At 41.8% G+C, this 15644-nt stretch overlaps 1 protein-coding gene across 3 annotated transcripts in view; it reads right to left on the bottom strand.

Moving 5' to 3' along the window:
• SCN4B (sodium voltage-gated channel beta subunit 4) overlaps positions 1-15644 on the bottom strand; it is a 107788-nt gene that overhangs the window by 5573 nt on the left and 86571 nt on the right. For all 3 annotated transcript variants that reach the window (XM_040325454.1, XM_040325456.1, XM_040325455.1), the window contains 2 exons: positions 14195-14438; positions 6254-6383 (listed from right to left, as the gene is read on the bottom strand). In XM_040325454.1, the coding sequence (XP_040181388.1) occupies positions 6254-6383; positions 14195-14438 (374 nt within the window). The remainder of the gene's footprint in view (positions 1-6253; positions 6384-14194; positions 14439-15644) is intronic.

Raw genomic sequence — 15644 nt, 5'->3', positions numbered from 1 at the left:
ACAATATTAAAATAGATATATCTTTATTTACAAAATATTAAAACATGGTAATAAGATTGGGGGATGGCAAATTGCCCCCCCCCTGTACAATTACATCTTCCATGAAACAACACACTGTAAATTGTATATACAACTTCATAGTAAGCATATAGATGGGTCAACGCATTTCGCAAAATTATTATATTGTTTACAAACTTTTTTCATTTCTACATTAATACATATAATCCGTAGCCATTGTATGCCCAGTTTCTTGAAGCCTCGTACACACGTTCGGTTTTCACGGCAAGAACCAGCAAGAAAACTGCTGGCACAGCTTTCTTGCCGAGTAAACCGAGCATGTGTACGAGGCTTTCAGGTTTCTCGTCAGGAAATCTGGCCAGAATCTCTAAGAGAAAAAATAGGATTTTTGTACTCACCGTAAAATCCATTTCTCTGAGTTCATGGACGGACACAGCAGCCTTTGACCTTAGGGTTATATCCGCTTCCTTCCAGGAGAGTTAGGCAGAAAAACAGCACTTAAAGTGTTAACAACTTTCCTCAGTGCAGCTCCTCCCAGGGGGCGTGGCTCCCCGGGTATAACCACCACCCTGCTCTAGCAGCCCCAGTTCGTAACAAGCATAACAAACAAAGGAGGGGTGGGTGCTGTGTTCGTCCATGAACTCAGAGAAATGGATTTTACGGTGAGTACAAAAATCCTATTTTCTCTTCCGACACAGCAGCCTTTGACCTTAGGGACGTCCCCAAGCAGTGTCAAAAAATTTCTAGGGGTGGGAAAACAACACAGCAACGCCGAGCCATATAAACCGCGACCACGGCAAAATGGCGGCCGTTGCGCAGTTTAAAAAGACCCCCAGTGACACAGCACCCAGCGCAGCACACAGTACACACAGCGCAGCACAAAAACACCTGTACTGTAAAAAACACAGCCCCCGCTATACACACAGGCCCCGGTGGTAATAAAGAGACCCCAGAAGGCCCCCCCTCACAGCCGCTACCCAAATGGGGAAGGAGGGAGAGGAAATAAGGGAGAGAGGAAAGCAGGGAGAACCCTCAGTCGACCTCCAATGGGAAAACACCAGCCATACCACCTTACCTGAGCAAGGGGCCACTACTTACCCGTCCTGCGACCACTGGCTGTTGGTATCCCAGACAGAACCAACGTCCACTAACGGCATGGCTGTCGGCCAGAGACCGGTCATATGTGTGCCCTGGAACATGTAGTTCCCCGGCTGCCCCTGGAGCAATGGGGCCTGTCGTGGACGACCCAAAGCTGAGCTGAGGGCCGGCACACACTCGATGGCCAAACATGGGGGACTACAAGAGTCAAGATCCAGCCTGTCACCCAGTCGGCAGTTGATAGAAGAATCTCAGGATACAAAAATGCAGGAACAAAACAATAAAAAGCAAACAAATCGCAAAGTACAGGGACTCTAAAGTGCCTGTCCTCTCCTGACATTAGGCAGAAAAAAACTGGGGCTGCTAGAGCAGGGTGTGGGTTATACCCGGGGAGCCACGCCCCCTGGGAGGAGCTGCACTGAGGAAAGTTGTTAACACTTTAAGTGCTGTTTTTCTGCCTAACTCTCCTGGAAGGAAGCGGATATAACCCTAAGGTCAAAGGCTGCTGTGTCCGTCCATGAACGGAAGAGAAATAGAGATCCTGCTCTCTATTTTCTCATCGGGATTCTTGTCGGCCTGTTTCCCGACGAGAAACCCGAGAGTGTGTATACTTACCTGTCGCCGTGGAAACCCGTGCATGCTCAAAATGACTTTGAAGCATACGCGGTAGCTTCCACGGCATAGGTAGGATGAAGCAAGATGGCGGCTGTAACAGAATGACCCGTGACACCCAGAGACCTTTGAAGGATGAGGGGTACTCTTGTGCCAGCGTCACTAATAACTCTTGGGTCTAGGTCACCCTGTGTCCCTTTTGGGCATAGGGTGACTGAGAAATATTAATTAGAAATTACATGAGATGGGACATTACTGTTAATTCATGTATTAAGCCAGGAAATAAGGGACAAATGTTGGATTGTTTTAACATGGACAGTAATCCACAATACATTCCTTAATTTCTGCAAAGAACTAATTACAAGTTGTTGGCTTATCCTGAACCTACCGGTCAATAGTGACTCATTTCTCTGTTGATATGCTAATTGAGTCTGTACTGGGGTGAGGTGGATTTGAGCCTGGCTCCTGAAAGACCTTTCATTAAGTATGCTAATACTGTTTTATGTGTGGAATGTGACTTCTCAGCTGTAGTAATTAGGTCATGTTAGATCGGTGCCCAAAACGTCTGACATAGAAATGTGTATTCTGCAGGTGAATCACTTATTGTCGGAGACGGAATGTCTGGGGAATAATTAGCTCAACGGGATGTCATTGTCTAAGAGAGTGTGTATTGAAGTGATGTGTGGGTGGAGAGTTCTTTGTTCCTTTGATTACTGTAATATGTTGTACTGAATATAAGACTGAGGCCGGGTACTCACGACCAAACATGTACGATGAAAGCGGTCCGTCGGACCGTTTTCACCGTACATGCCTGCCAGAGGGCTTCTGTACGATGGTTGTACACACCATCGTACAGAAGTCCGCGCGTAAACAATACGCAGGGCGTGTCCGCGTCGTCGCCGCGATGATGACGCGGCGATGACGCGGAGACGTGGGCGGGCCTGCCATTTAAAGGCTTCCACGCATGCGTCGAAGTCATTCGACGCATGCGAGGGACGGCGGGCGCCTGGACATGTACGGTAGGTCTGTACTGACGACCGTACATGTCCGAGCGGGCAGGATTCCAGCGGACGGTTTTAAAACACGTCCACGAATATTTGTCCGCTGGGAAAAGGCCCTGCGGGCAAATGTTTGCTGGAATTCGGCCCGCTCGCGCCTACACACGACCAAACATGTATGCTGAAACTGGTCCGCGGACCAGTTTCAGCATACATGTTTGGTCGTGTGTACGGGGCCTGAGAGTTACCATTAAAAGTGTTCATATATTTTGACTCAGAGAACGGAACTTGTCTCGTTATTTCTGGGGAATGGATCGGGTCGAGTCTGATGTCTGTTGGATTGTGGAGCTGTCGTGACTGATGGAAGGGATATTGTAAACGGTGGTGACCGTTACAGCGGCGACGGCATTGAATGTGACGAGGGCATGCTCATCGTACGCAATGACGTCACCGTGTTCTTGTCTTTCAAAGGAACCGCGGTTCTTTTGAAAGGACAGCGTGTACACTCGGGTGGCAAGAGATTCTTGCCAAAAATCTTGTCAGGAAAAACAACGTTTTTTTTTCCTGGCGAGATTCTGGCCCGTGTGTACGAGGCCAAAGCCTACAAAATGGACACTTTCTATTTTTCCAGTTCGGGTCCCAACGACTTCAATGGGGTTCGTTATTCGGTTCCGAACTTTTGCGATGTTCGAAAGTTCTGCCGTGAACCAAACAGGGGGTCAATCGGCCCATCTCTACTTTACATGAACAGTAATGAACATGCTCACTAAAAAGATTGTATGTGATTGTCACCGGCGCAAAAAACAGATTATATTATATTGACCTGCTGCAGTACTATGTAAACCTCCAAAAAGGTTTATGAGTGAAAGCAGAAGAATGTTGTTACTGCGCTGGTCTAAATACGCGATGACACAAATTAATAACTAAAATGTGATAAAATAAAGTGCTAAATCTAGTGCAGTGATATACGTGATAAAGCACAATAAATACAAATAAATAAATAGGTAAGTGAATTGCAATATCCAGCTCTCACGAGCGTATACAATTGCGTAGTGCTAAGTGTAACTACTGTGCCACCAAACAAGATTTAAATAGGTAAATAAATAACAGTAAAATCTCTCAAACATGTGACTAAATGAATATCAAAGTTCCATTCCTTTAAACATATGAGATATATGCGTGATACTGTGTGCAATTCGTTTACCAACAGACAGATTCAAATTAATATAAATATAAAGTGCAAGATCATAACATATGTGCAAAAGCCTTTTAAAGTTCATGTGCCTTCATAACACAACTCCAAGTTTGCCTGGAAAACCAACAACTTCTCAGTTTGAAATCCAGTACAAGGGGAAAAAAGGTTTTTGTGTGGTGGTTTATCCTGGTGTTATATCTCATACGTCTAGGGTGCAGCTATCTCTTCCACCCGATGGAAACAAGTGCTACCACCACCAACTGCTGAAATACGCACTCACCAGACCCCAGCTGGTAATAAGCCCAAAGCCTTATTCCGTTCTGATCGATATGTCCTCCTTTCCTCTCTCACAAGATTTTCCTTTGTGCCTCAAAAAACAGGGGGCTCATCATGGTATAGTATGTATAAAAGGTTTATTTCTTTAAAAATATAAAATCAAACTACTCACAAGGGAGGTGCTTTGACCAGCACCTGGTGTTTTTGGCAGTATCGGGTTTGGACAGCCGCTCACCAGCTTGTCTTTGGGTTGCGTGCCCGGCTCCTGCTACACTTGTGGTTCCGCTGGTCAAAAGCACCTCCCTTGTGAGTAGTTTTATTTTATATTTTTAAAGAAATAAACCTTTTATACATACTATACCATGATGAGCCCCCTGTTTTTTGAGGCACAAAGGAAAATCTTGTGAGAGAGGAAAGGAGGACATATCGATCAGAACGGAATAAGGCTTTGGGCTTTTTACCAGCTGGGGTCTGGTGAGTGCGTATTTCAGCAGTTGGTGGTGGTAGCACTTGTTTCCATCGGGTGGAAGAGATAGCTGCACCCTAGACGTATGAGATATAACACCAGGATAAACCACCACACAAAAACCTTTTTTCCCTTGTACTGGATTTCAAACTGAGAAGTTGTTGGTTTTCCAGGCAAACTTGGAGTTGTGTTATGAAGGCACATGAACTTTAAAAAGCTTTTGCACATATGTTATGATCTTTCACTTTATATTTATATTAATTTGGATCTGTCTGTTGGTAAACTAATTGCACATAGTATCACGCATATATCTCATATGTTTAAAGGAATGGAACTTTGATATTCATTTAGTCACATGTTTGAGAGATTTTACTGTTATTTATTTACCTATTTAAATCTTGTTTGGTGGCACAGTAGTTGTACTTAGCACTACGCAATTGTATACGCTTGTGAGAACTGGATATTGCAATTCCAGTTCCTTGTGTGTCTTATGATAGTTCAATTTTCTTAAATGGTAAAATAGACATGCAAATACATTATTTACCGGATAGGTATAGCTATAACTGGGCACACGTCTTACTGAGAATGATAGAGAACCACCTCTCCATCCGGGAGTACATTGCCACAACAAAGGGAGCCTCTATGATTTTCTCTCCTAATTGGCAGATAGGTGTCAGAAGCACGCACATGGTGAAACAGACTTTAGGGACAAAATTTGTGGACACCTGACCAACATACCTATATTATCTAGCCACGAGGATGTGGACATCCTTTCATATTATTGATTTCTGGTGTTTCCATTTAGAACCATTACTGCTACAGCACACAGACATTTTAGACAATTGTGTACTTCAAACCTTTTGGCAACAGTTGGGTCAAGACCCTTTCTGTTTCAACATGATTGTACCCATGCCAGATTCATAAAGATTTGGTTTGATGAACCTGGTGTGGAGGGACATATGTGGCCTACACAGAACCCTGACCTCTTTCCTACTGGACACCTTTGAGATGAATTTGAATCCTGGTTGCATACCAGGTCTTCCCCCAACATCACTACCTTGCTCTTTTGGCTGAATGGGCACAAACTCCCATATACATTTTATAAAGTCTTATGGAAAGTCTTCTCAGTGGAAGTTGTTATAGTTCTAAAGTGGTGGTAACTCTATATTAATAGACATGATTTGGAATAGCTTGTCCAACAAACTCATTTTGGAGCAAGGATTAGGTGTTTACATTTTGCCATATAGTTTACTACATTTTCTCCACAAGAAATGGAGTGATTGAACACACTTTCATTGGAAATCTCTGTGTGCTATAGTGAGTGCTTGTGACAGCTGTGAAAACATGTAATTATCCCATAAAGGGGACAGTGAGGGCATATTCATTGCCAAATATATGCAAGCCAAGATCATATTGACTGGATACCTTACAGGGACATGTATGGATACCATAAGAATTAAAAGTTTGTAGGTGGTAAGATGTTTTTACAAGGTCACTCTTGTAAAAGCTTAGCTGGAATCAGAAGAAAACCCTTTACTGCTACAGTTTAAAAATGAGCCTCCCAACAATCTCCCCAGAGCGCACACTCACTTTTTGTCACGATTCCGCTTAAGGATGAAACTAACTGTCTTCTTGATGATAAGGATTAATATGAGCAATCCAAAAACACCCCCAACAACAGCCACAATAATCAGAGTCAAAGTGTTATCCACAACTTCAACTGTGGAGAAAAACAGTACCTGTGTTAGAAAAAATACTGATAGAAGAAAGAGACATATGTAACAAAGCGTGTATTATAAAACTCACAATCCAAGCAAGTATTTTCTTTGCATTCAAGAATAAAGCTGTCAAGAATAAACAGTTGTTGTAAATGGATATGCACTCACATTTTCATGTTTTTTGTCTTTGGAAATAAAAATATAAACCTAAGGAAAAGCATATAAATCCCATTTCCCTTTAGTAGCTCCAAATGCATTTAATCAGAGGTGCATATTGCATCCAGTTATTTTCAACTGCTCATATTCAGCAATTTTACTGATTTGCATTTTGTAATAACGTATAATTAATTGTCTGTGAATTGGAATGAGCATATCCTGTCTGCATATTCATTCTGAAGTCTTATGCCCTGTACACACGATCGGTTCATCTGATGAAAACGGACCGATGGATTTTTTCATCAGATATCCGATGAAGCTGACTTTCATCAGTCTTACCTACACACCATCAGTTAAAAAAAAGTTTGTGTCAGAACGCGGTGACGTAAAACACAACAACGTGCAGAGAAAAATTAAGTTCAATGCTTCCCAGCATGCGTCGACTTGATTCTGAGCATGTGTGGATTTTTAACCGATGGATTTCCCCACAGACGATCGTTTTCTATCATTTCTTTAACCATCAGATAATTTTAAAACAGGTTCTATGGTTTTTTCACCAATGGGAAAAAAAACGATGGGGCCCACACACGATCGGTTCGTCCGATGAAAACGGTCCATCGGACCGTTTTCATCAGACGAACCGATCGTGTGTACGCGGCATTACTTTTTTTTAAATAGTTTGTAATAATGCAATTTGTTTAGGGATTCCCATGATTATAGTAGCTTGGAAAACAATAAATATATTTTTACTCTTATCTTTCACATTGTGTCTCCACTGTTCATAGTAGCACATGGTGCCATTAGATGAGGTGAGTTCCTGGTTTTAACTCAGCACTAGAAGGCACAACTTTGTCATCTTGCCATTATAGATCCAAAACGTCCTCACTATTGCCAGGCCGATCTTTTTCAAGGTCACAAAGCAGGCAGGAGGTCCTTTGTTACACCACTTTACAGGTGGACAGTATTACACTGTATATAGTAACTTATAACAAAACATTATGAGCTGACGGGCTTTAATAACATCTATGAACGAGTGTCAATTTTGTGGGCGTTGATATTAAAGTTTAGCCCAAGTTCACTAGGGTATTCTGCATAGGGACTGATCAGCGGGTGTACATTTTAAATACCCTGCTACCTTGGTTAAGGTTACTGATTTTTGTTCCTCCCTAATTTATGAATTAAATATTTATTTTTAATTTATTTATAATAAAATGATGATGATGATTCTATTCAGGAGAAATAACTAGTTCTTGATTGTGTATATAATACTCATTCCCATTGTTCTATGATCACATAAGACAAGGATTTCAATACAACACCATTCTCTAAAGTCTTTTTCTGCGATCTGGATTGCTAGTTGACCATTTTAGCAAACCAACACATTTCATTGCCCTCTGTAAATTACCCTCTTCTGATATATTGGCCTAGCTCTTTATAGCCCATATTTTTAAACTTCATGGCTTTACGAATAATGTGGCCTTAAACTGCAGAATAACATTTTTATTAAAATTTGGGAGGGCTTTTTTTCCAAGTTGGGAATAGCTTTCTTCTCTACAAACTAGCAGCTGTAAACAAATGTTCAAACAGTACGATTATTAAAGTGTTTTGTAGTAATTACACTGTGTAGGCTTCTTTACCTTGCAATCATGGAATTTGCCAGTAATGATACCACAGCTTGGCTGTGGACTGAACCTCTATGGCACAGCCTGTCGACACCTCCCCCTCTGGCCTCGTACACACGACCGAGGAATTTGCCGGGCGAAACACATCATTTTCCTCGTCGAGTTCCTTGTTAGGCTTGTCGAGGAACTCGACAAGCTTGCTTTGCGTACACACTGTCAAGACAAAATCTCCTCGTTCTTAAACGCGGTGATTTACAACACATACAACGGCAGGGGAAGTTCGATTCCACTTGCACAACTCTTGGGGCTGCTTTTGCTAATCTCACGTGTTTGTGTGTTAAATAAAAGTTTGGTAAGAGACGGATTGCACTTTTCAGTCTGTTACAGCTTTAAAATGCTACTTTTACTCCCGTCTCATACTTTAATCTGAGCAAGCACGGGTTTCTTAGCATACACACGCTCGAGTTTCTCGTCGGAAACCAGCCCGACAAGGAACTCAACGAGCCAATTTGAGACTCCCGTCGAGGAAATAGAGAACTTGCTCTCTTTTTGGCTCGTCGAGTTCCTCGACAGTTTCCTCGATGAAAAATGTACACACGATCGTTTTCCTCTGCAAAAAATCTCTCCCACCAAGTTTCTGGATGGATTCTGCCGAGGAAACCGGTCGTGTGTACGAGGCCTCTGATGTGGTTTTCAAAAGTGAATTTCCTGGTTCTACAGATCGTCAGCTCCTTTTACTGGATCCACCCACAAGACAGACTCACCTCCAGTATTAACTCTCACAAGCATCCTGTCCACCTGCAGGGGTGTGGCAGAGCAAACCTGTATATCAATGGGCGCATACACTGCATCTGGAAAATATTCACAGCGCTTTACTTTTTCACATTTTATGTTACAGCCTTATTCCAAAATGAAAATGAATGAGACCTGTCTCGGCCTAAAGCAAAAACACTAAGATGCCTCCATCCCTAAATGTTATGGGAGAACAAAAGAAGTGGGGTTGGGACTTCACATGAGGCATGTTGGTGTATATAATGATATATGGAGTAAACATAGGTGAGTTGAATATCACAGTCCCCTAGGGGTACCTCTTGATGATTATAATAAAGCCAATAACAGTAAAACAGTTATGATACAGAATGTAATCATAAAGAGTCAATCTATAATAATAATAAATTAATGGCGCATGATTAGAGAATATGATTTGTGACAAACAGACTAAATGATAAGCAATCAGATACATACAAATAATTCACACATGATTAACATTAAATAATTGATATTGATAAATGTTGTAATATGATACTATTATCAGGGCAAACTTGTATTTGGCATCCATAGATGAACACTTAAAGCATTTCATGGCCTCTTGTCAATCATCAGGAGTTGGATGCATGAATAAACTAAAAATGAATAGATAGATAAATTATTGAATAATCTATAGGGATCCACTATTCCCCATAGAAGAAAAAAAAGAGGTAGAAAAGAGAGACAAGAAGCACTATCAATGTTACTACAAAACAGCCCATAAGTTATGGCCAATACCAGGGTATGGAATAGAGCGGCAGCCCGGCATAGGTGGTCTCAACTGGGGTTGAGGCGGGAGATCCCCAGAGACAGGATAAGTTTGCCCTGATACTTGTATCATATTACAACATTTATCAATTTCATATATCATGTTTATCATGTATGAATTATCTGTATGTACTGTATCTAATTGCCTATCATTTACTCTGTTTGTCACAAATCGTGTTCTCTAATTAATCTTGCGCCATTAAATTTATTAATATATAATGACTCTTTATGATTACATTCTGTATCATAAATGTTTTACTGTTATTGGCTTGATTATAATCATCAAGAGGTATTACGATGTACCCCTAGAGGACTGTGATATACAACTCACCTATGTTTACTCCATATATTATTATATACACCAACATGCCTCATATAAAGTCTCAACCCCACTTCTTTTGTTCTCTTATTCCAAAATGGATTAAAAAGTTTGTTTGAAAACTTTGCAAATTTATTAAAAATAAAAAACGACATCAATAGATGAAACGTATGTCGAGGCGTTCCTGGTCACGTTCAGCTACTTCCGGATTTGGCACAGAGGCGGTGGAATGCACGCTACACCGACCCACAAGAGTGAGACACAGTGCAGCTGGTGCTCCGCGTCACATCTAGCTGTAACACGCTTGATTCCTTGGTGCCAAGGTCTCGGCACTCGCATAAGTAAGCGGCCATTTGGCTTTTGTTTTTAATCTGTTTTACAATAAATCGCAGAACTTCACTATGGCCCATTTTTCTTCATTTTATCCATGGCCATTTTTTCTGTTGGAGTCTATTCCTGGCCAGTCCCACCCAGGTACCAGTACAGACCTTAGGTCACCAACTGTACTAAAGCTCCACCTGATCCTTTTTTTAAAACGAAGGGCCATGGTGGTCTGGTAAGTAGGCACTTACCTCTACCTCTCACCGGGTGTCGCCAGTTTGATATCTGTTCCGTGGTGATGGTGTCTACTCTTAAGTCAACCATTTGATGCATGGACTTACCAATGCTTATCATTTAGTGACCATTGCTGCATTTTTTGGACCTGTTTGCACCAATGTTTTGATGTTGTTATTATATAAGCACTTGCACTTTAAATCACTATTGTATTGTTGACCTTATAGTTAATATATTGTTTCAAGCTAGAATTTGGAATTTATTTATCACCTACTATTAGCGCCCCCTTATTATTATACACCCCCATTTTGGAATAAGGCTGTAACATAATACAATTTGGAAAAGGTGAAGCGCTGTGAATACTTTCCAGGTGCACTGAATAATAACCAGTCCAGGTCTGTTTTGAAGATAAGCCAGTGCTACTTTTAAAGTGTCTCATTTTCCTGTCGATGAGACTCTTTTCTGCATCTCATCCCTTGCTGTGTTCTCTGGCTACATTTCTTCTTCTTCTGGTTTTTAGGTTTGTCTCTGGCTATCCCTGGCTATGTCATCAGCCTGCGCACTCTAGCAACACTCCTGTCTCAAACTTTGGCACCATCTTCACCTGGCTAGACACCCTTTGCCTAAAATCTGAATGTCTGTAATGCTGGTTATTGCCACCAACAAGCCCCACCCAAGGTTTTAACTGCATCACCAAGGGCTTCAGTAAAAACTAGATCCTCCCCCATGCCTTCACCTAGGCAAGAGCCTATTATGATCCTGTTGGTGGCTCTCTGAATCCTTGCAAATTCTTACTAGTTTGCACATATCCTACCTGTCATCCAAAATCTTAAAGATCACAGGAATGAGCCGGGTGTGTACAATGCACTGTAGCACTGTACACAAGAAAGTAAAAGGCTAGGGGAACTAGGAAAGGTTTTTTGATAGAAGAAACATGAAAAGTCTTCTTTGCAAAAAGCTCTAGCTTATTTCAAACTATAGTTTCGTTTTAACACTTCACCTCCCATAAAATTAGCTCTTAACGTTTAACAAACCCTCTCTAACCTAACCTAAAGTAAACACCTTAATCGCGGACCCAGACAAGAAACCCAACAACCCCTAAAGTAGCCACTTACACTAAATCCCCTTCTGCAGTATGCTCTTCTTATCCCCTTCCAGGAGCAGCTGCGCTAAAACTAAGTAGGTCCAGGGAGTAAACATGCTTGCACCCAACTGCAGGAGCCAGGAATAACTGGTGCATTTTATTACACTGATCCTGCAACCAGCTGCACTGCTGGGCACTCATGGAAACTGTTGGGCACTGATAGGCTGCACTGATGGACACTGCTGAGGTTGCACTGATGGGCACTGATAAGCTGCACTGGTGGGTACTGAAAATCTGCACTGATAGGCTACACTGATAGGCTGCACTGGTGGGCACTGATGACTATATAAATATCATGATATAAAATAATAGATGTGGGGGCCTTTTGGTGGGCGTGGTTTTTTTTGGGGGGGGGGGAGCATTTAATTGCATTACCCAGGCAGCACAATGTCTTGGGTCAGCCCTGGCTTGGTTTGTTAAAGTAAGTTGACAAATAACAGACTTACTAGCAGGATCACCAGGTGAGAATAAAGTGAAGCCTAAAAAAGAAAATGAATGGAGCCACAACATCTAAGATTTGGTAAGCTGCAATGTAGTAAATCATTTTTTGGATTGAGCACTGCTTTAATTCTAGTTTATGCTGTTTGCCACATGTCCTTCTCCTTAACTTTTTCACTATGATTACCTGATACCTGCCCAGACCTCTGGTCAGACTCCATCTCCTACTCCACTTTGGCATGGTCTGAATGGTCAACTCTTGCCGGCCAAAAAATTCCAAAGACCACAATCTTGGAAATGCTGTGCTACTCATTTCCAATCCCACAAGGAGATGTTCTCATGAGTACCATATAGTTTCAGAGCCTGGAACTTGATCCTAGCCCTCTGCCATCTGACAGCAAACGTATACACTGAGCATGCAGAAAACTAACAATGACTGCACTACCAAGTACTTGAAATGCCACCTGAGGCCTGATTCAAACCTAGGCATTTTTAGTGCTTTTTGCATTTTGTAGATTTGCACTACAGAAAGTGTTCCATAGGAAACCATGTTAAATGGACTGTAGTGCAAATCTGCAAAAAGCATTAAAAATACATAGATGTGAATCAAACCTTAAAGCGGAGTTCCACCTAAAAATGGAACTTGCGCTTAACCCACTCCTTGCCTCTTACATGCCACATTTTGGCATGTAATTTTTTTGGGGGGGGGGTGGGGGCTTCAGGAGAAGTGGGACTTCCTGTCCCACTTCCTCCTTCCGCCGAGGGGCTGGTAAGGTGATTAGCTTAATTGCCTTATTGCAGCCCCTCCCTGTAGGCGAGCGCCTGTCCAATCGGACGGCGCCGCGCCGCTCGCGCATGCGCAGTGGGTGCCCGGCCGTGAAGCCGAAAGCTGTCACTGCCGGGTGCCCACACTTGGGGCGTTGCTGGAACCGTGGAGCAGGTAAGTGTCTGTTTATTAAAAGCCAGCAGCTACACTTTTTGTAGCTCCTGACTTTTAATAAACTTAAAAAAAGGCTGGAACACCCCTTTAAGCCTCGTACACACGACCAAGTTTCTGGTCGTAGTGCCACTTTACATGGGTCGTATTGGTTTTGTTTTATCTGTTTGCCTTTGGCATGTCTTATTGCTTACTATACCATGTTTCCTATCATATCACTGCTCTGCGAGCAGCTGTACTGCTATATGATCTAATCTGTTTTGCCTTTGTTTATCACAATAAACTTGGAATGTTAAAAAAAAAAAAAAAAAAAAAAAAAAGTATACAAACAAAATAATAAAATGAAATCAAATAAAAAAAAAAAAAAAAGTTTCTGGTCGTGTGTACATTTTCGTCGAGGAAACTGTCGAGAAACTCGACGAGCCAAAAAGTGAGCATGTTCTCTATTTCCTTGACGGGAATGGAGAAAATTGGCTTGTCGAGTTCCTCGACAGCCTAACAAGGAACTCGACGAGCAAAACGATGTGTTTCGCCCGTCGAGTTCCTCAGTCGTGTGTACGAGGCTTTAGAGGCAATTTACAAAAGCATTTTACACTTTACCAGCTACTTTGCGCCCAGTTAAACAATGTTGGACAAATTTAGTTTTTATTACCCCCTAACCTGATTCAATGTTTCACACAAACAGGTTTGCTGGTCCAGCCAAACAGTCACACCATTGCAGAATCTGCCCTCTAACAGAGGTAAGGACTAAGGGCAGTCATACACGGATCAAAACTCTGCCGGTTCAGCAGGGACTGGTCAAATTTGGATCCATGTATGGGTAGGCTGGTTGTACAGAAGATAATCTGCTGATCGACTTCTGTACAACTAGCCTATTGGGTTTTTCCCAAACGACTGATCAGTGTATTCATAAGTCTCCCCGCTATCAGAATACATTAACACAGCGGAAGTGATTCCCTCATCCACATGGAATGTGTGAATGGGGGATCAGGACTTTTTTTTTGTTTAACCAACTGGTTTAATGAAAAAAATTACCCCACCATAGGGCACTATACAGTGACACTCACACTTGTCCACTACTGTGAGAAAAATTGTAGCATTGCTTTGTGTATCTTTTTCCTTTTTATTTTTCACAATACAGGTGTATCTTCCTGCATCATCAAAATCCACATCGCTCAATCGCAGTGTTAAATTGTAATCTTTGGTTTCATTGCTGGGTACTAGAGTAACTCGAGATTGGCGAAAACTTTTGTCCATTATTTCAATGATTTTAGGGGCTGACTTCTTGTTCTTCAGAGTTCCCTTTTGAAGCTATGAATAAAACAAAGAGAAAAGATTGTTAAAAGCCTAAATGTAAAACAATTTAATGAGTAGAATAAGAGTGAGATAAACGAACACATATATAATACTGTAGGCCTAAATGTTGTTTACTTAAATCAGGAATGCTGGCAACTCGGATGCTCTTGAATAAATGTACTTTATAAGTTACATGGGTACACGGGTATAGGCTATACCCTGATGCGTTTCGGCTAAGAAGACTTCCTCAAAGCATCAATGAAAATGCAGAAACATGCCAGTTTAGCCTGTACCCGTGTACCAATGTAACTAATACAGTACTTTTATTCAAGAGCATCCAAGTTGATAGCCTTCCTGATTTAAGTATCGTATCTCTGGGGCCTGAACACCCTGGCTAGAGCACCGGATCACGGTTTGTGGACTTTTATATTAGCAGTGGAGCTGGGGTAACAATTTGTTTATCTAAATGTGGCATAACCTAGGTTGTAACTATACATAAAGAGGCCCTGTCACCAGACATTTTTTTAAACAAAAAATCTTCCCATAAGATTATGTGCACATTTAACATATTTTATGCTTGCTATTTAGATGCACCAGCCTCCCTTGTGTAGACATCTAAGGAGTCTAGGACTGCTGCTAGGTGCCGCCATCTTGGATGTAAGCAGCCCCAGCAGACTCAGCTGTCACTCAAGTGACACTATAGAATTCACCTTTGCTCCTCCCCCAGCAGCTACATATAAGTTATGTAGGGAGGTGAAAGTATAACCAGCATAATTAGACACTGCATGACGAGGAAAGGGCTATGATATACAAATGGAAGGGCCTTATGGTGGGGAATTGTCATTTCCAGGAGTAGTCATGTTTTTTAACAAGTTCAAAGAAGCTTTGCAAGTGAATACAAAATAGTTGATGGAAAGCTAAAATACTGTAAGGCATTTCAAATACTTGATGTTTCTGTGCTTTTACCTGCAGTTTTTTTTAAGTTAGTGACAGGATCCATTTAACAGAGTCCAACATCAACATTTTTATAGGATACTTTTGCTTCATAAGCCTGAATGTCATTTCATAGTGTGCCATTTGATAACAATTAACTAGTTGCCGACCAGCCGCCGTCGTTTTACGGCGGCAGGTTGGCTCCCCTGCGCGAGAGCCCGTAGCTATATGTCGGCTCTCGCAAAGGCCACTAGGGGCGCGTGCACTCTGCACATGCGATCACTCGTT

The sequence above is a fragment of the Rana temporaria genome, chromosome 10 (assembly GCF_905171775.1).
Source record: "Rana temporaria chromosome 10, aRanTem1.1, whole genome shotgun sequence".
In the NCBI taxonomy this organism is placed as follows: domain Eukaryota; kingdom Metazoa; phylum Chordata; class Amphibia; order Anura; family Ranidae; genus Rana; species Rana temporaria.
The sequence above is the reverse complement of the archived record's forward strand: the minus strand, read 5'-3'. Positions and strand labels throughout refer to the sequence as shown.